The sequence below is a fragment of the Condylostylus longicornis genome, unplaced genomic scaffold (genome assembly GCF_029603195.1).
Source record: "Condylostylus longicornis isolate FDR11 unplaced genomic scaffold, ASM2960319v2 ptg000135l, whole genome shotgun sequence".
NCBI classification, from domain to species: Eukaryota; Metazoa; Arthropoda; class Insecta; order Diptera; family Dolichopodidae; genus Condylostylus; species Condylostylus longicornis.
In genome coordinates this window covers 17,498,664-17,524,132 of record NW_026578103.1, presented here as the reverse complement: position 1 = coordinate 17,524,132, position 25,469 = coordinate 17,498,664, and the positions used below count along the sequence as shown (strand labels likewise).

The window sequence follows — 25,469 nt, the reverse complement described above, 5'->3', positions numbered from 1 at the left end:
TTTTATGTTCAATGAATATAATTACGTAAATCATAACTTTGCAATATATAATAACGAAATATTTTATTGCCTGGTATTCTAAATGTGTGTATGATTGATTATATCTCGGTATAAGTCGATATTTATCTAATATGTTTTGATTTGTAAATAAATATTTAATATTTAATGAGGTTTAAAAAATTTCAATTTAATCGGAAAAATTAGTTGTAAATATTGTTTATAGCAGTAAATTCCTGTACTTATTTTTTATGTTTTGCGTAAAGTAAATATTTCATTTTTTAAAAGTGATTCACAAAAATTTTCTTTAGGCTATGAAAATATTTTTATTTAGTCTTCACTAATATTCTATTGGCTTTACAAAATTCCATTAGCTGGTGTTCATTCTCTGATTCCTTTGCTCTAAGAATTTTTGTTTAATAATTGATATTTTCAGTGTAAAAAAATAAATAGTACAATATCTCAGTAATATCGTATTTTAGTATTATCGAAAATATATTTCAATTAAATATAAATTTTAAAATTTTATTATTATTTAAAAAAAACGGCCAGCCATATGTAGAAATAATATTCAAATACATAACATTTTATTCATTAATTTGTGCTTTGTCATAATACTATTATAGTTTTGTTAAAATATTTAATTAAATACTAGTTTTTGTTGTTTACTATTTGATTAGTTTATAGTTTTAGGCTATTATGTATAATTGTTTGTCAAAAGACCAATTCTATATTATGTTTTATTAGTATATTATTACTTATATTGTGTTATTAGAGATAGTATACTCTCAGGCTAAGAGTACTATTTTAATCTATTTTAGCACATTTTATGAACAATAGAAATTATATATTACAATATTATATTTTTAACTTTAGTTTTACATAAATTTGTACATAATTTACAATGTATATATATCTATAATTTTAAAAAGGAAAATTTACATGATTTTGTTGTACTTATTATTAAAAATAATTATAAAATAGTGTATGTAGTAACATTTTTTTAGTTAAAGTAAAAAAAAAAAAAATAAAATAGAAAACAAGTATTTATAATTTAATCCTAAAAAAATAAATTTGATTTTTTATTTTACAAATAGTTATAAATTTTAATTTAATAATTACTTTTAAATTATTTAATATTTTACTATTTATATACTATTCTTATGAGTTCATTGTTTCTCAATTTTACAGTAATTATAAGTATATAGTTATTTTTACATTATATAGGTAAAATATTTTTTGCATTTTAATTTTCCATTAATTTTATTTTTTGTATAGTTTTTTTGTTTTTTTTTTTTAAAATTTCAGGTAACTTGAACACTTTCGGCAGATTCAATTTTAATTTTTTTAATTGTAGTTTCACAATTGTTATCATCCTCATAATTCGATAATGTAGGTGATTTAATATTTTTAATATCTTCAATTTTAATATCAACATTAGTATTATTATTTTTATTAACATTTAAAATGTTGTTGTTATTATTATTGTTTGTATCATCATTTGTTTCATAATCTTTATCATTTGTAAATTCTTGTTTAATAACTACGTTATTAATTTTACTACTATTTTTATTTTTTTTAATAATATTGTTTTCTATGATTGTATGATGATCGTTAGTATCATCGTTATCATTATCGTTATTATTACTATTGTTATCGTTAATAATATTATTGTTGTTTGTTTCGAGAGATTTTCTTTTTCGATTTTCATCACATTTTATGTACTTTGGAGATGGTAATTCTTCATCAGCTATTGAAGCAGCTGATGATGAAGATGATGCTGAAGATGAAGCTGATGATGATGATGAGGAACTAGTTTCATTATTGCGATGGTTTTCGATAGTTTTATTTAAATCTTCTTCATCAGGTAAATTATTTTTAATACTTTTATTATCATTATCATTGTCATTATCATTATTATTGTTATTAGTACTAGTATCATTATTGTTATTATTGTCATTATTATTATTATTATTATTATTATTATTATTATTATTATTATTGTTATTATTATTGTTATTATTATTGTTATTATTATTGTTATTATTATTGGTATTATTATTGTTGTTATTGTTTCGTTTTAAATGACTTCTTAAAGTAAGTGGTAATGTTACTTTTCCCATGAATGATCTAATTTCATCAAAAAAAGGTTCATCAACGGTTGATGTTGCCAGAGTATTTGATATATTTACATTGGAGGTAGTATTTGTTGTTGCAATTGTTTGTAAATTTTTATCATTGTTTTTATTGTTTATATTACTATTATTATTATTATTGTTATTTTTATTGTTTGTGTTGCCATCATTTTGCTGTGATTGATGTTGTTGTTTTTGATGATGATGATTATTATTATTATTACTGCTATTGTTATTATTATGATTGAAATTCAATGATGAATTATTATTTGAAATGCGACTGTGCCTACGTAAACCACGTATTCTTTCATCTAGACCTAAACCTAAAGATGCTGCATCAGCTTCATGTTTTTTCAGGTGCCGATCCAAATTTGTTTGTTGACCAAAGCATCGTTCACATAGCGCACATTTAAATGGTCTCTCTTTATTATGAATATTTCTAACATGACGTTGTAAATTACTTGATATACTAAAGGAACGTTCACAATATTTACATTTATAAGGTTGTTCACCAGTATGAGTTCGCAGGTGGCGTGTTAAGTTCGCAGAACGTGGAAAAACTTTTCCACAAAATTTACATACATATCGGTCTTTGTTCTTAATATGAGCAGGAGTTGAATTCTTATTATTGCTATTATTATGTTTGCCACTGTTGCTATTGTTATTATTATTATTATTATTAGTATTACTATTATTATTATTATTACTACTATTTTTATTATTGATATTATTATTATGATTATTTAAATTACCGTTGCTAGTATTGTTACAATTAATAGGTGTAGTAGCCTCTCGTTCTTTGATATCATTAAGTTGAATATTTGATTTATTTGACGAAGTTGCCGAATTTAAGTTTCTTGGGTGCGCATGAGTTCCAGAGTTATTTATTGAGGGATAATGAGAATGATTTTTTAAATTTATGGAAGGGCTACTTTGTTGCCTTTCTTGATGAGGTTGAAGCTGCTGTTGTTGTTGCTGTTGTTGATGAGATTGATGATTGACAAGAGATGAAACTAAATGTACAGGTAGTGATTGTAAAAGATCTCGATTCGTTGATGTTGGTGGTGGCAACAAATCAAATGTATTTGTTGTTAGCTGCCTTGTTGCTGCGTTGAATGGATTTCGATATGGTAATGGAATTCGTGCCGCCTTAGCCATTGCCTCCATTGCAGCTAACATTGATGGATGTAAGGCAACATGAGGCGGAAATAAATTTGACATTTGTTGCTGTAAATTTGCTGCTGCTGTGACTTGAATATCATCCTTATAAGATAAATTATCTATTAATGAATTATTGCTATTACTATTATTATTGTTATGTAAAGAAGATGTGTAACGCTCCGTTGGTGATAAACCTTCGAATTTACTTGAATAATTGGAGTTAATATTATTATTATTGTTAATATTGTTACTTAAATTAAAATTAGGTCTAAAGTTATCATTATTGTTATTTTGATTCCGTTGCGGTTGAAGATGATGTTGCTGATGACGAAAATTATGTGATTTATTTGCTATACGATATTTATTATTATTGTCATTATGATGTTGGTTATATGGGTGCACATAAAGATTCTTTTTGCTATTAGCATTTAAGTTTGCATTATTGAATGTAGAATTAATTGGGGACTGTGATAATTGTAATCTTAAATTAATATTTGAATATGTAGATTTTGATGATGTTAGTGGTAAAGGTTGCTGTTCTTCATTCTTAACGTTTGTGTGATTGGCATCAATCATAAGTACATTGCTATTTTCATCTTCTAAATTTTCACCTTTTATATTAGTTTTTTTATATTCTAATCTTAAATCGAGTGGTTGCTCAGGTGTTGTTACTAATGAGTTTTCAGTACCTTCTATTCCATTTAATATTTTAATATTTTTGCCATTTGTATTAGGACAATTTATATTTGAATTCAATGTGGGCGATGTTAATCTAGTTGGAGAAGATAAAGAACGAGTGGCGGCCGTAATTGATAAATCAAACGGAATATAAGAATTATAAGGTGATGTTGGTATTGATGTTGTATGCTGATTATGATTATGATGTTGATTGTGATTATTACCTAACATCGGGTACACTGAACCCTGTTTTGGACTAGGTAACATTTTCCTTGGCGAATGGTCTTTTTCTCGCATTATTAGTCCACCATTACTTTATTGAATATACCGGACCAGTGTTGAAATGTTCAATGTTGTCGAGTAAGTGGCGTGTTCAATTTTTAATATTTTTAAGATTATCTTAAATTTATCTTAAAGTTTTTAGATGTAGGAATGTTTTCGATCAATTGTAAGTTGTGGTGTTTTGAGATTTCATAGAAATTCATTAACTTCAGATTTTTTTCTTTATCTAAAAATAAATAAAAAATTTAAAGTAAATTATTAATTAACATTGAAAGATGTAGGGTCATAATACATATAATAAATTTTTTGATAATAATTAATAAGTTTTAAAAGTGTATGTATGTATATTTACGTTAATTTTCCAAAATTTATGCAAAATTTTTTTATAAACTATTTGCAGAAACTCAACAACAGTTATAAAATTATTTGAATTTATAACAAAATTCGTTGCATAATTTAATAAAATAAATTGATTTTATTAAATTTTGCATATATTTAGGAGAAAAGCAATATTTTTACAAAAAATTTGCAATTTTAATAGTAGCTATAACTATTAAAAAACTTAGTTTGTCTTATAAGAAAAAACTTTTTTTTGCTTGATTGAAAATATATAAGTATAACTTGCGTTTAGAATAAGCGCAAAAGATAAAATTTTAATACAAAACAAATAATATTTTCAAAAAAAAGTTTAAACAGCAACGTTTTTCTTCGAACTAAAGGGGAAAAATTATTTTTTATATGCGCCAGACTTGAGCTGCTACATCGTCAAGGGCAACTTTAATTATAGGTTTGCTTTAGAGAATTTAGAAATGATGGACGCGTTTTTTACCAGATCAATGCGTATAGCCTATATGCATTTATTTGTGCTGATCTTTGTTCTCTAGGTTTTTTAAGTGACTATGGGAGAATGGGACAATGTACACTGGAATAAGAGTAGAATATTATTGGAATTTGCAAATATTATTCTGAAACATAAACAGTGCGTTGGTTATTTGTTTATTTACTTTGCTTAAATACCTTTACTTTATTAAAATTATAATATTATAGCCACAACACTTTTTGTTGAGAAATCTATAAGAACTTTGGCGTGAATTTTTCAAATGCCTTATCAATTAATTATTTTTATTAATTTACTGTATCAAAATGAAATTGTTCTACAACTAAAGCCTATAGTCATAGGCTTTTTTTAACAAAAAAAAAATATTTCGTACAACTTTTTTTTTATTTATTTTTGTTCAGATTGTCAAGTATTTCTCTAAAAACTAAAAATTGTCAAAATAATGTCAAATTATGGTTTACTTACAAAGAAAATGAAAAACGTATATGTATGTATATTTGTATGTGCGTCATGTAAAATGGAAAAATTGTGAGATTTTAATTAAAACAATGATGAATTCAACAATAAAATTATATGTTCGGTATACCGTATGTCTTCTATATACTTTTCGACCCTATAATTATTTTTTCATTTTGGAAAAAAATTTCAATTAAGAAAGTTAATTATTGTGAATTTTTATCATAATATTGGGTTCATCTTTTATGTACTTAGAATAATTTATTGAAATCCTATAAAATTTACTTGTCATTAAATCATTTTTGAGTTTAAAAGTATGTACTACATCCAATTTTTTTTCATATGAGTAATTTATATTTTGTACTATAAAAACGTTAACAATCAGGCTTATTATATCTATATATATATATATATACATTAAATTAGACAGCAGTTACAAAAATATTATGTTACTTAAATTATGGAGATTGAATAGAAACAAGTAATTTTTATTCACATGAAATTAACTTCAAACCTATGTAGGATCTTAAGTAGATTAATTTTTGTATATATAGAGAAACATATGTATGTGTGTTTTTGGAATAGAAAATTGTGTTGAAATAATTTAAGATTTTCCTTTTAAACTATTTTCTACTAATTCTATAAAATTATTATACAAGACTTCTTTTTATTTTTTTTTTTATTTTCAACCATTGTTTAGTGAAAGACAAACGTATAAGTAAGGGTCATCATGATTTTCTCAAAAAATTGAAATAGAAATTTTTTTTGAATTCAATTCAAATTTGTAAATCATTTTGTCATTTTGTAAAATCACCTATACTTATAATGAAATTTGAACAAATCGCTCTAAAATAGTTTTTAAAATTTTGTATAGTAAAACTTTGAAATTATAAAATCGTGCATAAAATTCTTCATTTTTTTTTATTATTTTATTTGCAGTATATGCGATAATTTTTCACTAATACATGAGTTTATTATTTACTTTTTGTTTTGTATTCGGGATAGTTTCAGAAATATTTTGAAAATAAGGTGAATTAAGAAAATATTTTTTTTGTTAAATATCTTTTGAAGGTTTGACAACTTCGATGTATTTCAAATATAAAAATATAAATAATTTTTTAGCCAGTTAAAATGTAAGTTCCAAAAACCACCTATTCAAAAGCAAACAAATTTGTGTTCCACGATAAATTAAATTTATATATGAGATCAAAAATTTATTAAAAGAATGTTCTAATTTTCAATCTAGATCAACAAATTTTAAGATATTAATACAGTTAGTTTCGCTGCACAATTTTCATTTTAACAGATACAAGGTTTCAGGTACGCATAATTTCGATCGTATTGTGAGTATTCTCTTTAAATTCAAATGTTCTATATATTGAACTTCATTCATATATTGTCTGCATTAGGGTAGTTTAAGTAAGATAGCTAAAACTTTGCCTTTTACAATGAAGATAATATTTTCAATATTGGCAATTCAAATGTTGCTGTAAATTTTTAACGTATATTAAAAAATTTCATTGATTGAAGAAATGTAAAATTCACCTGTCTTCTTTTTTATATTCTCCTACATTGTTTACATCTTAAAAATCGTGGGATTTTTTTAATATTTTTATGAAAGAGAACAAAAACAAAACATTTTTTTTTTAGAAATACAATTATGAATAGTAAAAATTTCATACTGCTTAATTAAATAATTCGATAAATGCATTGAAATACTTAAGTATAATTTATTGCTTTAAGTAAAATATCACGAATTTAGAATTTAAATGAAAAGTTGTACAAACTATGTAAACATTATTGTAAAAAAAAATGACCTTGAATAAATTGATTTTTATTTTAACGCATTTTAATTTAGAATTTATGGCAGGTATGAGTTTTCAAAACTAAAGAAATAGGTTAAAATGCAAATTAATTTAAATTACATGTGTACATATGTACACTATGATATACATATTCGTATATATATAGCTTATCGAATATCAATTTATATCAGTCAATTTTATTTTTTAAATCCATCACTTGTTGCTCTGCGAAATATGCACAAATTCATAAAATATTTTAGAATTAATGGGAATTGGACAATGTTATATTTTTTCCACCAAAAAAAAAAATCCGTGGAAGTTTTCATATTTCAATAACTGAATCTAACCCCCTATTTAATAGAAAAGTATACCCTAACTTTTACTTTATAAAAATTATTTAATCAGGATGACAATTTGTATTAACTGCTTCGCTTGCAAGATTGATTTATGATAAAAATTTCGGTCATCGCAACAAAATAAAGTCAGTCATAAGAGTCTTTGTCAAGTGATTTAATTTTAATGCCCTCAATATATCATAGTTCCCTTAATATAACGTGTTCATTTAAACTTACCATAATATTACATATTAAAATTTTTATCCTACTTAATGCACATCATTTTTATTCAACACACCTCCCTTTTATTGAGTATATTGACTATAACAGTTATTTAGGTGACTAAATGGCAAAAATAAAAAAATTAGAATGAAAACAGAAAAAATTGTGAAAAAATTCGATTATAGCTCGTTACCGAAAAAAGAAAATCTAAAATGTGAACGAAACTATATATTTTTTCTTAAACAGATACAACATTTAGCACGCGTATATAATTTTTTATATCTTTATAAATTATAAGCACGAAAAAGAAGCGAAATTCCCTAAAAGTGGTTGAAATGCTCCTGTTTCTTAGGTGAAGAAATTTTTTTGTTTTTATACCCTGCACTTCGTGAAGGGTATATTAACTTTGGTATGGAGTTTGTAACTACTTGAAGGAGTCATCTGCGGTATGGACATATATATATATTCTTGCTCAGCGTAAAATTCTGCGTCGATTTAGACATGTCCGTCCGTCCGTCCGTCCGTCCGTCCGTCCGTCCGTCCGTCCGTCCGTCCGTCCGATCGCACGATAACTCAAAAACGAATAATGCAATCAACACCAAACTTTCACAAGTTTTTTCTTTTGTGCCAAGGACGAACCCTATTGTTATTGGACTAAGTCGGACAACGGGTTCGGGTAGCTGCCATACAACTCTAAGAGTTTATTTTAAATATTTCAAAAACTAATAAAGCTATAAATATAAAATTTTGTATACATGTGTCCAATTATATTCTACACATGCTCTAAAAATTATAATGGGATAGCTGCACCGGTTCGGGTGGCTGCCATACAACTCCAACAGCAAATTTTTTATATTCGGCAAAATAATAAAGTCGGATTCATGAAACTTGGCAGTCATGTGTCCAATTATAGGTCAAATATATTTCTGAAGTTTTGGAGGAATTGCTTGACAGGTTCGGGTACCTGCCATACAACTCCAGAAGCTAATTTTAAATATTTGGAAAAATAATAAAGTCAGATTCATGAAACTTGGCAGTCATGTGTCCAATTATAGGTCAAATATATTTCTGAAGTTTTGGAGGAATTGCTTGACAGGTTCGGGTACCTGCCATACAACTCCAGAAGCTAATTTTAAATATTTGGAAAAATAATAAAGTCAGATTCATGAAACTTGGCAGTCATGTGTCCAATTGTGGGCCAAATATATTTCTGAAATTTTGGTGGAATTGCTTGACAGGTTCGAGTAGCTCCCATACAAGTCTAAAAGCTTATTTTAAATATTTGGAAAAATAATAAAGTCAAATTCAGGAGACTTGGCAGTCGTGTGTCCAATTATAGGTCAGACATATTTCTAAAGTTTTGGTGTGATTGCTTGACAGGTTCGAGTAGTTCCCATACAAGTCTAAAAGCTTATTCTTAATATTTGGAAAAATAATAAAGTCAGATTCATGAAACTTGGCAGTTGTGTGTCCAATTATAGATCAAATATATTTGTGAAGTTTTAGTGGAATTGCTTGACAGGTTCGGCTACTAGCCATACAACCCTAAAACTTATTTTACATATTTGGAAAAATAATAAAGTCAGATTCAAGAGACTTGGCAGTCGTGTGTCCAATTATATGTCAGACATATTTCTGAAGTTTTGATGGAATTGCTTGACAGATTCGAGCAGCTCCCATACAAGTCCAAAAGCTTATTCTTAATATTTGGAAAAATAATAAAGTCAGATTCATGAATTTGGCAGTTGTGTGTCCAAGTATCAGATCAGATATATTTGTGAAGTTTTAGTGGAATTGCTTGACAGGTTCAGGTACCTGCCATACAACTCCAGAAGCTAATTTTAAATATTTGGAAAAATAATAAAGTCAGATTCATGAAACTTGGCAGTCATGTGTCCAATTATGGGCCAAATATATTTCTGAAATTTTGGTGGAATTGCTTGACAGGTTCGAGTAGCTCCCATACAAGTCCAAAAGCTTATTCTTAATATTTGGAAAAATAATAAAGTCAGATTCATGAATTTGGCAGTTGTGTGTCCAAGTATCAGATCAGATATATTTGTGAAGTTTTAGTGGAATTGCTTGACAGGTTCAGGTACTTGCCATGCAACTCAAAAAGCTAACTTTAAATATTTGGAAAAATAATAAAGTCAGATTCATGAAACTTGGCAGTCGGATGTCCAATTGTAGGTCAGACATATCCATGAAGTTTCTATACAATGATTTCACAGGTTCGAGTAATTGCTACACAATAATGAAAGGTGCAGGGTATAATTCAATCGGTTTATACCGACTGAAACGTTTTTACTTGTTTTTTTTTTCATTTGAATAGCTGTTTGAATAGAGAAGTGAAGTTAGTATCGCTGTATATGGCATCGAATAAAGAAAAAGCGAGAAGAAGAATAAAAGAAAAGTAGATGCAAATTGTTATTATTTTAACCGACATTACCGACAACAATTAGATGAAATTCGTAAAATTATATTAGATTAATTTTAAAAAAATATGCAAAAATAAGTTGAGAATTGGCTTTGTTATGGTGAAACACTACAGAAATTAATCTTCTCTAGAGAAAAAGGAGTTCATTTATAAAAGTTTGGAAGTTACTCAGAATATGGAAGAGGAAAATAATTATTCTATTACAAACAAATATTTGCTACAGTGAAAATTGTTTGAGTCGTTATTAGGAACTTAAAAATCTATTCCACATTTTCTATTGTTGCGAGTAAACGAGATGCTGCAAACATCTGACAATTATATTAGACGCCTGACATAAAGTAGTGCAAGACCAAATTACAATGCAATGATTGAAGAGAAAAACACAAGAATTTAAAAATGTCGTAGCGCGATTTCCATTTAAAAAAAACCATTGGAACGTGCACTCTAAGATGACTTTTTCAACTAAAGTAATTTTTTTTCTTCTGTGAAAATACAAAGTTGCTACTCCTTAAAATTTCATAGAGCGCGAAAAAGTTTGTTTTTTTTTTCCAATTTGCCCAATTTGCTTATAAGTTTTCTAGCCTTTTTCTATATTACATAAACTTTTTGCAAACAATATTTTTGGATTATAAAAGAAAGAAAAACGAAATTAAGGAGAACGTTAAATAAATTCATTTTGAATGTGAAAAATAAAGAAGGACAAGCAAAAATTGAATGGGGAAAAAAAAGTTGGAAAGAAAAATAGTTGCGAAAACGATAGAAAAGTTTTCTAGTATGTTTTATGGAGTTAAAATTTTGTTTTTGTATTTATTCGTATTTGTTTATCAGCAGTTACTTAAAGGTATTTCCAATAGAAAATAAAATGGAGTGTGAACGATTTTCATAATTAGGTGACAACTCTAGAATAATTAATAGTTTAATATAATTAATCACGATTTGTTTCTTCTTGTAGAGATTTAAGATATCATAGGGAACTCTTAAATTTTATAATATTTGCTAATGCAATTATAACAATTAGTTGTTAATTTAGTAAAGGAACGCGTTTTTATCACATATCCAATGAGTGTTATTTTAATTGCCATTTTATATAATAATTATTTTACTCTTCAAATAACCAGAATCCGCTTCATTTAAAATTTCAATTTTTTCTTATAGAAAAATAAGATATTATTATAATTCTCAATTTGGATCTCCTCTTGGGTAACTAGTATCGTACACGTATCATTTTGATCAATTGCTTACCATTGTTTAGTTATGGATTGGAACATTTGGTCATCTATAGACTAGATTTTTTTTTTATTGGACACAATTTTTTATATTTGACTTTACACCTTATTTATTATGCCTTACCTCAAAATATAATATAGATGTTTCTCTTCAGAGGCAAATTAAGAATCAAGATTTTTCGAGGCAGAAGGTTTCTAGAGCTTACAATTTTTTTTCTTAAGTTTATCTTGTGACATAACATACTGTTTATTAGGCCAAGGAAAAAAGGTAAATAAAAAATGGTATAAAAAAGGTAAAGCTGTAGTAAATTAATATTTTCACATTGCAAAATGTCTGTCCTTGAATTTGACTTAAAATTTAATCAAATTCCACTCCAATTCCAATTATAAAACAAGTGACAAATATTTGGGCTTTCTGTTAAGTAAGTTCCTTGTTGGTTTTGAAATTATATCATGTCAATTAGATTATTAAAACCCTAGGAATTTTGTTGCTTGATTGAAAATTTTTGTATCCGTACACGGCTTAAGGCTGAAACGGGGTAGACATTTTCATTTGACAAAATCTAAATCTTTATAAAAAATTTTATCAATTTCAAAAGAATAAAAATTGCAATTTATTTGAAATTTTCCCCTATATACGTAAAATTCATAGTAACTAAAGAATTTTGGGCAACAACTTTAGCACAAGAATTACCGAAATATTATACAATACATAAACGCAACTGGATTACATTAGCACTGATAACCACATTTGTAATAAAAAATTTTACATAGAAGGAAAGATGATATCACTGTTTTAATGTCTATATTTTTGTACCTTATATCCGCAAAGACCATCCAAGTTGAATTTTATTTTGTACCTACAGTATATAGTTTTAAAAATTTTCGCTCACGCGGATATCAAAGTTAAAAAAAATAAAAATCCCTATAAATAAAATTTCATTCATTTTCATTCATTTGCGAAGTGGATTTCATGTTAGTAAGTTTAAAATATAAAAAAAACAAAACAATAAGTAAGTAGACTGTAGATGTCCACAATCAGTTAGCCAGTTTTATATTTGATTTGGCAAAAAGAAAAACTTTAATAAAATCACAAAAAAAAATATTTTTTTTAGAGGAAAGTTAAAAGAAAAACATAAAAAACAACGCAAGCGAAAGAATGCAACAACAAGAAAACCTCAAAGTGGTATTGAAGGAATGACTATCAAGGAAGATTGACACTAAATAAGTTTTCGTTATGCGGTTTTAAGATGGGGTTATAATGAGCTCCAATGAACTGGAAAAGAAATGTTAAAAAAAAAAGTCATTTTTGTTATTTCTTTCTCTTTAAAGTTTTGCGACTTTTGAGAGTTTTTATATTGTTTTTTGTTATTTTTTTTTTTTTTGATATTCTGATTTCATTTCATGCTTTATATTATTTTTTTTTTCAGATTTTAATGAACTCCAGAGTGGCACCATCGTGAATGTGTAATGCTACAGATTTGTAATGATTTTTATGATTTTTTCTTTATAATACAAAATTTTTTTTTTTGTTTTTGAAAATAATTGGAAATGATTTTTATGAAAAACACTGCTTTTCAAAAAAAAAAATTTTAAGTTTGTCCTTAAAGTGTAATATTTGAGTTCAGCACATTTCAATCTAGATTGTAGCAAATTAATTAACTTTAAACAATCATAATTAAATTAAAGTAAAGAGAATTGAGTGTACTGTAAGAGAGTGGAGAGTGGAGTTAAACTAAAAAGAGAGTGAAGTGCACTAAATTTTAATGTGGAAAATTGTTGTCATACTTGAAAATATTCAAAACTTGTACTAAAAATTAAATTTCAAGTATTTATGTTCAAAAAACATGTTGATAATTTTCCGATCTAGAGTGAGTTCAGTAGAGTATGCTAGATATAGAGGCTTCTTTAATAATAAAATATTCATTTTAGAATAACATTGCGAGAGGAATTTGAGGAGCATAATAGGAATGAAACAATAGAGAAATTGAAAATATGTAGATACAAATTAAAGAAAATTTTTAATTTAGTTCCACCTTCAGAAATTCTTTGAAATTTCTATATTCTTATCTCTTTGCGAGCTTTTTAGACCAATTTCGTATGAATAACAGCTCCAGAGAAAAAAGGGCTTCAAATATTTTTGAGTGATTCTCCAATTCAGTGTTTTGAACTAAATTCATTTACAAATATCATCTTTTGGTTCAATTGAAATTGAGTTCAAGTTTTTTTTTGTATTGAAGACAAATGAGTAAACAGACAGAAAACGAAATTTTGTTTCCAATTCTATTCAAATTTTATTGAATGAAGAAGAATGAACACACTATACTCTTATTATTGTTATTATTACTATAATTTTTTATTATTATGAAGATGATCGCAAGAGTTTTGATTACAAAATTTCAAAATTATTAAAAGGAAAAAAATTTCTTTGTATTATTTTTTTTTTTTTTTGAATAAAAAGAAAAGAAAGGCAATAGTGACTTCTTTCTTTTCTTTTCTCATTTATCTACATAAATGACTTCTTTCTCTTCTGAATGACTTCAATTTTTCCAATTTTATCTTTTTTTTTTGTAACATTTTGTATCTTGTTCTCCTCTATATTTGTATGTATTTATAATTTGAATTTAGTTGAGTACAGAAGGCGATGATTAAGATATTTATGAAGCATATAATTATAATCAGTAGATATGTAAATGACTTACAGAAATAATTTTTATATTATTATTATAAAGTAGCATTATAGTGCTCCAGGAATTATTAAAAGGGGAGAAATTTTGTTACGTTTTTCTTTTCATAATAATGATTTTTTAAAAAAGGTTAAATGCTTTTCTTTTTATTATTTGTTAAAAAATAGATTTAAATGAAAAAAAAATTTATGAATGAAATAGTAAAAAAAAATAAAAAATAATAAAATAAATAATAAATAAATGAAAAAAATAAGAAAAAGGCAAATCATTTTGAAGTTAGAAAAATTTTATTAAAATGCCAGAGGAAATAAGGATGCAAAAATTTTAAGAAATGGAACTATTCGGTATAATATTGGTGCCTACGCATAAAAGATTAAAGAGTAAAACATGACAGATATTTATACATAGATACATATGTATAAATAATTAAGATGAACGTGCACATAACGTTGTTCACATAATTGTGATTTATACATCGTATTTGATAGCGCTATGTCATATTTGAGTCAGTATTAAAGTTAAATGTAATAAAGTTTATGAAAAAGTTTGAGTATTTGAAGATGTGGGTAAAATTATAATTGTGTAAAGAGTTACAACTTATATTGTAGGTAATCAGGTGCTTACATGAAGTTTTTTTGTGTAATTGGTTTGAGAGTGTGTTAAATTTAATTCATGAATTTCGTTTTAAATAATGCTTTTGATTTTCATAATTTGGTATATTATGTATATAATCTTACAATTATAGAATAATAATACTTAGGCAACACTAAACGAATACATCACTAACGACACAAAATGCAGCTTCCATTTTCTTTATTGTGAGTTATTCGTGGTCATTCTATTATCAAAAGGGCGTTTTCTTTATTTCAAGCTCAGATAGAGGTAAAGACTAACTACCAAACAAGCTATCTTATAGTCAAGACCGGTTCTGACTAGTTCGATGTTCTACGCAGTTTGGAAAAGGTGAGCATACTTCTCCTTCTTTCCGTTTTCAAAGCAATGACTAACATGCATTAAACATTGGACATTGGACATAGTAAATCACTTTCGTGTAACTTTATCATGCTGAACGCAAGATTAGTCACAGTATTAAATCGTGAAGATCATTTTTGTTATGCAATTTTTGTAATTGTTATCAAGTTAATTTTTTTTAATTTCAATGGTGCCCTAATTGCAAATACTTACTTTGTATATATGATAGATCCGAAGCTGCATACTATGCCCACATTTTGACATTTTTAATTTTCGGTGAATCATTATGCAAAGACTCAATTTAAACATTAATATCTGATTACCTAAGAAATCCATTGTCACTAATTATCGATAAAAAGACCTTTTTTATTCAATAATTGTTTGTGCATTATAAGCTAAATTCATCTTAATCTCACCTTGGAGTGAGACAAATCCACAGGAGATGCTATAGAGTTCATAATAAAAGTTAACCGATTAATATCTACATATACATCCGCATACACACTGGTGGTATCTTCAAAAATATGTTTGAGGAACATTTTAACAATCTAGGTCAATATTTGCTTGACGCTACAGTAAGAATAATTTAATAGAGATTTTTTCATATTATTTAGAACGTACACATTGCGGTCAGTTAATGTGTTTTTCATATCAGTATTTTACTATAGTGTGGTACCGTTAAAGTTGTTTACAAAAACTGATTTAAAATTTAAGACTTTTAGTTAAAACACACAAAAAACATTGCACTTAGCTTCAATATTTCCCAAGAATGAATCTGAAAGTGTTGTTTTTCTTTTTCTTATAATTTTAATCACAATTGATTGATATGCTATTTTTTCGTTAATTTTTTTTTTCAGTTATTACTAATGAAATTATTTCGAAAAATCACCCTACTTTTTTTCTTCGAAAACTTCTTTGGAAATTTTTTAACGTTTTCGATTTTTCGTTTTGTAATACAAAATGGTCAATGTAGTATGAGGAATTAAAGAAAATAAAAAACAAATAAGAAAAAAAAAATGTTACAGTTTTCCAATCAGTTCCATTACAACAGGAAAAAAGACAAGACGATTAAGTGCAACGTAAGTTACGTTTCTTCTTTATGGTTGTTATTGTTTTTTTTTTTAGTTGTTCAGTGAAATTTCATACAGCAAAATGAACAAATTAAAGAGTGGCGCGCAGTAACCGCAAAGAATGCGTACCTAAAACATAAAAATTTTCTTTTCTTCAATATTTTGCTCTTCTCCCCACTACAATCCCTTTGTCCTATGTTAATTATAATTTTTTTTTCTTTTATTTCACGTGATTTAGATCGATAGAAAGAAAAAGAAGAAGAAGAAGAAAAAAAAAACTGTTATTTAATAGTACGATAAAACGCTTTTTTATCTCAATTTTTTTTTTTTCATTTGGTTTATTTATTTTTGCTTTTTTTTTTTTACAAATGGAGTAAAATTACATCCGGTGGTCACACCAAATTTGATTGATTTTTTTTTCGTTTGTTTTTTTTTTGTTATTTTGCTTTTATTAGCTTTCAAAATTTTGCATTTAATGGATTTTAACCGAATTTCATTTAATTTAGATCGGAAAAAGAATTAAATAAGAAGGAGATAAGTAAAAACTAAAAGAAAAAACAAGGCTAAAACTAACAGTAAGTTATATTTTAAAACTTCTATGTGAAATCAATGTAGATATATGTGCGTTTATTTTAGTATTAGTGTATATACTAGGCACTTGTACATGACACTCATGTTAAATATCAAAATAAAAAATTCAAAAAATTGAAAATTTACGCAAGAAACGGTACGGTACAATAACAGTACTTTCCAATTTTATTTTCCACTCGGCCATAAAATTTAATTAATCAAGTTTTCTGGTGTATTCTTCGCGAGAAAGAGAAACCATCAATTTACGTATTTGTATACATGAATTTACATTTTTTATATGAGTGGGATGTGCACTCCTTGGAGAGGAAATAGGGCTCGTTTGGTTTGTTGATTGACGTGTCAGGTGAAGCAGGTCATCCCAATTAGCACAAAAAATGCCGTTTTGCTACCACTACACCGTGACCACCAGACCGATTACAGGCGGATCACTGAGCTTACGATTACAGGTGGAATATTTAAGCCACCTAGTTCTCTTAAGGAATCTATCAAAATCCTCGATACTAATTTTCGATATCCTATCATGCCCCACCACACAAGCTCTGCTCCACGTGACCGGTCTAGTCCCGCCCAGAGCCGGACATTTGCAGAGATAGTGAAAAAGGGTCTCATTCATGAGTTTAATTTTTGCTGAAAGTTATTATGAATTTGAACCCAGTTTTTTTTTAAAAATCTAATAAATTCTAAATTAAATCTAAAATAGTAAAATTATTGCCCAGTTGATAGAAGACAAATTTTGAAGCAGATTTTAAATATTTTTAATTAATATGATTTTCGCGGAAAAAATGGCTTTTTTTTTCTTTTGGTAGTGGAAATTTATTGTATCTGAAAGTTAATAGAGTATGATTGCTAATGCACTGAAAGTTTTATATTTAATATTCTTGTATAGTGCAGTGATTTTGCTTTAAGAAATGAAATGAATGAATTTAAATTAGAAACAATAATTTTGAAAATTCATAAATTTTGTTCTCAATAATGGTGTGATATCTCGGAAAATGGATTGGAATCTTGGGATAATCTCGACTTTCTTATAGTTGATTTACGTATACCAGTAAACGGAAGCTAGTTGGAAGCTATATCTCCCAGTTTTGATTTTTAATAATAATAATCCTATGCTCCATAAAACTTTTAGTTTGATTCGCTTTACTTACTCGTTTATAAAATGGAAGTAATTATATAATTACTTTGAAATTATATAAAATTTTAATGATTTCATATCACGAATTATTTAAAAGTTAATTTTTTTTATTGTGAATTTTCGTCTCTTAATGGCTTCATTAATGTACAAATTCGGATTTGTATTTTCTTTAATCTACTTTTTCGTTATTATTAGAGAAATATTGCAAATAAAAGCATGTAGTCCATTAATATGAACAAATACTGTAAAATAATTAAAAATAATATTAATTCTTATAAATCACCTAAACTCTGAAATCTGAACTAATTTAAGTGATTTCAATTGAAACAATCAATTTGTACAGAAATTATGTAAAAGAAAATTTATATAGCAAATTGAAGTAAAAATAAAGGTAAATTACCGATATTTGAAGGAAATTAAAAACAGAATAAAAAATTGGAAAAAAAAAGACCAAAAACTAAAAATAGAAAATAAAAATTAATTCCAATCGTGAGAAAATTTATTTCTAAATTATTTGAAATTCAAGAAATTTAAACCATGGTTGATTGATTATCACCTGAGATATTTTTAGATTTTCATTATTTTTTTGCTTTTTTTTTTCGATTTCAAAAAATTTACATACACATAAATCACTTTTTTAATAGATTTGTAATTAAAAGTTTTTCAATTTTTATAAGTTGTTTTTTAATGTAATGTTCAATGATATTATAAAAAAAAATCTCCATTTATTTTTAGGCTTATGAAAATTTTGTTTTTATTGCAATAAATTGGTGATTTAGTAATGACAATCGAAAATGGAAAAAAAAATGTCAATTTGAAAAAATTTCTCAGAAAGTTCATATATCAAAAATGTATAACATGTCGAATGGTTTTATTTATTTGAAAATATATAAATAACGCATAACTTTTAACATTTGTTACAAATGGCATATTAATATTAGCATATATGTGTACTGCAAACCAGCCCAATTTTGTTCTTATAGTTTAGTTAGTAGATTTGGAGAAAAGATAATAGATTTAAATCCTGTATGACTCATTGTTTTATTTTCGCGAGGTTTATTGAGCCGATTCTATCAAATTTCGTGACAGTTCCAATTGTATTATTCCATAATATTAAGCTTCATAAGTCCTGTAAAATAATAGCCACACTTTCTATCAGAAGGATATTTTTAAAAATAATTAAGCAGTTAAAAAGTGTTCAGTAATTTATATAATTTATATAAGACAAATTTGTTGGTATAAAGGAGGCTAAATTTTAACTTCATTTACTTCTAATGTTCTAAAACAAATATTTACTAAGAAAAAAAAAATTTAATTTGATTTCTTGTACTCCAGATGGTTTAGGAAATCCTGATATCGATGTTGAAACACAAATAAATCATATGAAAGCATTTATTGAACAAGAAGTTAATGAAAAGCTTATTGAAATTGAAATGAAAACCGAAGAAGAGTATAATATTGTAAAAGGGAACTATTTACAACAGGAACGTTTAAAAATAATGGAATTTTATATGAAAAAAGAAGAATCAATTGAATTGCAAAAGAAAATTCAATTATCAAATATTAAATGTCAATCACGTCTTTCAATACTCAAGTATCGTGAAAATTTAATAAAAATAATACAAGAAGAAGCAACTCAAAAAATGACTGACGATATCAAAAATGAATTGTGTTATAAAAATATTTTATCAAATTTAATATTACAAAGTTTATTAAAGATTTTAGAATCAATTGTTATTTTACGTTGTATTAAAAGAGATCAACCTTTAATAACAGAATGTTTACCAGAAGTTTTTCAAAAATATCAAAAAATTACTTCAAAGGAAATAAAAATAAATATCGACAGGGAGATTTTTTTATCAGAAAGTGTTTTGGGTGGCATCGAAATTATATCAGTGACGGGATGTGCGAGAGTTATAAACACTTTACAATCAAGACTACAAAAAACTTTGCAAGAATTTTCACCTGAAATTCGTTCACAATTATTTGGCTGTAATCCACAACGTAAATTTTTGGAATAAAAAATGTTTGTATGAATTTAAGAACTGTCAATTTTAAGCCAATAAACTACGTGAGTTAAAAGCCGGGTTAGGTGAAAGTAATCAATTTCGAATTCAGTAAAATTCCATAAAAAAATTATAGTACAGTGGTACAAAGAATAAAATTTAAAAACAAAACAGATAAGTAAAGATCACATTTAACAATAATTACACCACCAAATACAAAATTCGAAAATTTACTATACAACCATCTTGTCCAGGTGATCTTTATATTTATGGCTATAGTAGCGTAATAAAGACACTCAAATAAATGGTGATTTTACTTAAACTTAATACTTGAAAAGTTAAATTGATTTTTTTTTTTTTTTGGTGAAGTGCAGAAGTTCTACTGACGGTATTAATTTTAAACTGATTATGGGAACTAAATACACGTGGCATCCAGATGCAGTTCTCAAGAGAAAAAAAATAAAAATTCGTTCTTGTGTTTTAAATTAGCAACCCAGAAAAAATTGTTACACCGGGACCGCACTCTGAATTTTATTGTTTTTGATTCTTTTTATAAATGCTAGTCGTATTTTTATAACAAAAAATTTGTTTTAGAACTAAAAATGCAAAATTTTTATTACACAAACGATTATTAATTATTTTTTGAACTATTTTTCATGTTGTAGCGACGTTTGGTGTCCTAAAAGTAAAATATTAAATTGTGTTATGCACAATAAGATAATACACCCGGTATGATAGCATGTGAACTCAACACAATTTATCGAAAGAATAAATATGAGAATTCTCTTGCTATCTAACGGCGCAAGACCATATTCACCACATAGCAACATTTTGCTCAATATACTAACAATTAAGTCAGAAAGTTACCAAAAATAAAAACTTATAAAAATTATAGTATTCTAAAAATTTGGTGCTAGACAAGTATACCTTCATACATGTAGATTTTTCTTTCTAATACAAAATTTTGGAAAACTTACAGAAGTACACAAAATTATACTACACTAAATATTTCACATTAAAACAAAATTAAGAATGCCCAAGATGAAAAATGTTGAGAAATAATGATTTTCCATTTTTTTTTGCTCTTATTCACCTTATAAATCAACATCTAGAACAGAATTCAAATAATTATGTATGTACATAATATTTTCGAATGAAATTTAAACGATTGGATTACAAAATTATTTTCTACTCTTAAGATACAGGTGATAATAAAAATTCTCAAAACAAAAAGTCATTAACACAGTTCTATACCAATAAATTATTGGTAACAATAAAAACGCGAGATTGTTAATTTTTAATATTACAACAATTATAATGAAACATTGTTAAAAATCAATTGTCATCGAGAAGTCATAAAACTTCTAAATCTAACTGTGAAACCAAATTGTGTAATAACGAAGTGAACTATTTTAGCAGAGTATTTAATAATGATTATTCTTTTCTATAGAACCATAAAAAATCATTAAGAAAAAATGCATAGTTATAAGGGGGTTACAGTACAAAAAAACGATGCAATTTAGACAAACAAATTCTATGTTGCAATCTAATATTGTCCATTTGTAATTAAATACAAAAATTTTATTAAGAAAAATTAAAGACATGAATAAAACAAGATTCCTAAGATATAAAGAAGGAGGGAATTTTTTTTTTCTACATAATTTGAAGAGAAACATCGCATTTTGTTAAAATCGCGTGCCCTTGTTTTTGTTTTTTTGAAATTCAAGCAATAAGCACTTAAAAGATTCCTTTGTGTTTTTTTTTGTTTTCAAAAAGGTCTCTTTAAAAATAAAAAACAGAATTTCATTTTTTTTTGTCTTTTGATTTTTTTTTTTATTAATTGTTGAGGTTTTATTTCAAATTGCTATTATGAAAGAATAGAAAAACATCAAAAATATAAAAAAGACTTCCATAACATTTACAATGAAAACTAACCGGTATTGTTTATACCCGTACGAACGTATGTTCGAAGGGTATACTAAATTTGCCTTACCGTTTGTAACGCTAATAAATAACGGTGTTAGATATAGACTCAAGTGTATGTTTTTGATCAGCGTCAAATTCTGAGTTGATTTAGCTTTGTCTGTCCGTCCGTCCGTCCGTCCGTCCGTCCGAACGATAACTCAAAAACTAATTGAACTAAGTTCACCAAATTTTCACAAATGATTTATTGTAGTAAGTGCCAGAACCCTATTTAAATTGGACGTGATCGGGGTACCGGGTCGGGTAGCTGCCATACAACTTCAAAATTTATTTGGCTATATCTCAGAAACTATAAAAGTTGTGGTATTGAAATTTCACACAAACAAATATATTAGTAGGGCCAATGAGTCTCATAAAAGTCGTTGAAATTACTTGGCTCCTTCTGGTACCTGTCATACAACTTCAAAAGTTATTTGACTATATTTCAGAAACTATTGCAGCTATGGTATTGAAATTTCACACAAACGAATATATTAATAGGGCCAATGTGTGTCATAAAAGTCGTTGAAATTACTTGGCTCCTTCTGGTACCTGCCATACAACTTCAAAAGTTATTTGACTATATTTCAGAAACTATTAAAGCTATGGTATTGAAATTTCACAAAAACGAATATATTAGTAGGGCCAATGTGTCTCATAAAAGTCGTTGAAATTACTTGGCTCTTTCTGGTACCTGCCATACAACTTCAATAGTTATTTGACTATATTTCAGAAACTATTAAAGCTATGGTATTGAAATTTCACACGAACGAATATATTAGTAGGGCCAATGTGTCTCATAAAAGTTGTTGAAATTACTTGGCTCCTTCTGGTACCTGCCATACAACTTCAAAAGTTATTTGGCTATATCTCAGAAACTATAAAAGCTGTGATATTGAGATTTCACACAAGTGAATATATTAGTAGGGCCGATGTGCTTGATAAAATTCGCTAAAATTTCTTGGCTCTTTCTGGTAGCTGCCATACAACTTCAATAGTAGTTTGGCACAACCAGTATTTTGAAAAACACATAGTACTGAAATTTTGCATAAATTAATATGGTAATACGGCAATTTAAAGTCATAGTCTGCCCCATAGTTAGTTATGGCACATTAGTTATTCGCACATAGGACAACAAATTCGTACGGGTATCACAGAGTTGACAAAGTCAACTCTACTTTTTTTCTCGTTTTAAAATTAAAATTGCTATAAACGTTCGTCACTGTGAGAAATATTTAACTATAACAGTAGTTTAAAATATTCTGAGGGTACACAAAAAAAAAACAAAATCAAAATAAAATCTAAATTTTATCGAAATTTTTTATTTTTTCTTTTTGTTGTACCACAAAATCAGCAACAAAATTAGCCATGATAATGTTAAGTGATGAGAATTTTGCTTTTGTTTTCAAATTTTGTTTTTTATTATTTCTAATTATCGCGGCCTAATTTATTTCAATTGTAATGTTAACTTCTTAGATTTATATTTAAATGAATAACTTGTAAACTATAAATAAAAGATTTTTTAAAATAATTTTTAAATATTGTGATTTGACTCGATCGGCCGTCTTTAATCAAAATTACGAAATTAGAATTAATGATAATTAATTATATAATGTACTTGTTGGTTTTAAAAATTTTCTGTAGATACGTATTATTTGAATAAATGGAAATTGTCAGAATTTTATGGAAATTTGGTTGATCTATTATGCCTAATTTCGATTACCAAAAATATTATCTAAAAATAAATTTAAAATTATTGCATATATTAAGGATGAACGAATTTGAAATTAAATAAAGTGAGTTACATACATAATAATAAAGTGAGATAAAATACATACATAATAATACTTTTTGATGGCATGGCAATTACTGTTAGTTTTTGGTTTCTATATAAATTTTTAGGAAGTTGCAGTTTTGGAAATATTATATAGAAACCATATACTGAAAATTTTAATTTTGCAAATTTCGAGAGGTGCTACTTTGAAAAGGAAAAGGAGTTAGAACATTTCTAACGAAGTTAATTATTTATTCTTGTCTAAAAGTCAGTAAAATTTCAGATTTCTACGAGATCTAGAAAAATAAAAGATATGAAAAATTTGAAAAAAAAAACTGATTTTAAAAAACGATTAATTTCAACGGCCATTTTGTATTTTGAATATTTGACTGCATTGTTTCGTGGTACAAGAAGGACGTGTGGCAGACGGAAAGGCGAAAGGAAGACGGATCTACAAACGAACGGACAGAAGGATAGACAGATTAAGATTGGAAGTAATAAGCACTTTGTTATAAAAAATAGAGTGGCAATAGAAATAAATAATTTTCAAAAACAAATTAGCCAGAGAATTGAAATAATTATTGAAAACATAGGCGTATTTAGAGTATCCGTAGATATGACAAGATAATAAAAAGTTGTCTAAACTTCAGTAAACAATAAAACGAGAATAAATAATTAATTTATAAATGTATTTACGTAATTGTTAACTCAGAAATTATTGAGATCAGTAAAATTTTTAAAAATTCCATAAAAATAAATTCATTTAAGTGCTGAAAACTACTAAAATATAAAATAATATCAATAACTCACATAAATATAAAATGTGCTAAACATAATATTTAACACCTGCTATAACTGTAATTTGCTTAACGGTATCACATTGTTATTTTATTAAATAATCTGTACAACACATTGCCCGAAGATTTTCTTGAAACAAAATGTTATAAATTAATAATTGCCTATTTCTTATAAGAATATTACAAAAGAACAACCAGTATCTACACTACACTATAGGCTATTGGAAGCAATTTATTTATACTTATATATAAGATTTATTAAAAACTGTTATGCAATAATATAATAATTATTCTGTGTTGTGGTCTAAGAAAAAAAAAAACAACACTTTTGTTTTTATTTTTACAATTTCAGTTTTCAATTTGATATAAAATTAATTTTTTTTTTCCAATTTTTTGTTCTTTTGATTTTTTTAAATAATTATTTTATTTGGAGCAAAAGTTTTAATTTTTAACAAATGTATTGGAGTACAGCTGGTATAGGTACACTAGAAACTATTATACTAGAGCTATGTAAGTGACCTTAGAAGATAATTTTATTATGAAAAATTGATTTAAAAAATATTTTAATCGGTTTGAGGTTTTCAATTTCATTTTGTTTTTTTTTTTGTTGAATAAACTATTTTTGTTTTAGCTTTTTGTGTAAGAGTAAATTAATTAACCTTAAAACTTAAGTTTATTTGAATGTGAAATATTGAAAGTAATTAATTAACAATTAAAGATTTTTAATATTATTTTAAGAATAATAAAAGATTTTGATTGAAAAAAATTTTTTTAATTTTATTTTCATATGTAAGCAATAATAAGATTTTAGCGAGAGTATGGTTGCTAATATAAATTTTAAGAGAATTTTATAGAAAATTTATAATTAAATTTCCTTGAGATGCTCGTAAAATAAAATTGGAA

General features: G+C 26.2%; 1 protein-coding gene across 1 annotated transcript in view; it reads right to left on the bottom strand.

The window, feature by feature from the left end:
• Nucleotides 1-1,118: 1,118 nt before the first annotated feature.
• Nucleotides 1,119-25,469, bottom strand: part of LOC129615147 (GATA zinc finger domain-containing protein 14-like) — a 90,448-nt gene continuing 66,097 nt past the window's right edge. The window contains exon 3 of the mRNA XM_055530226.1: nucleotides 1,119-4,479. Within this exon, the coding sequence (XP_055386201.1) occupies nucleotides 1,302-4,268 (2,967 nt within the window). The 5' untranslated portion in view covers nucleotides 4,269-4,479 and the 3' untranslated portion in view covers nucleotides 1,119-1,301. The remainder of the gene's footprint in view (nucleotides 4,480-25,469) is intronic.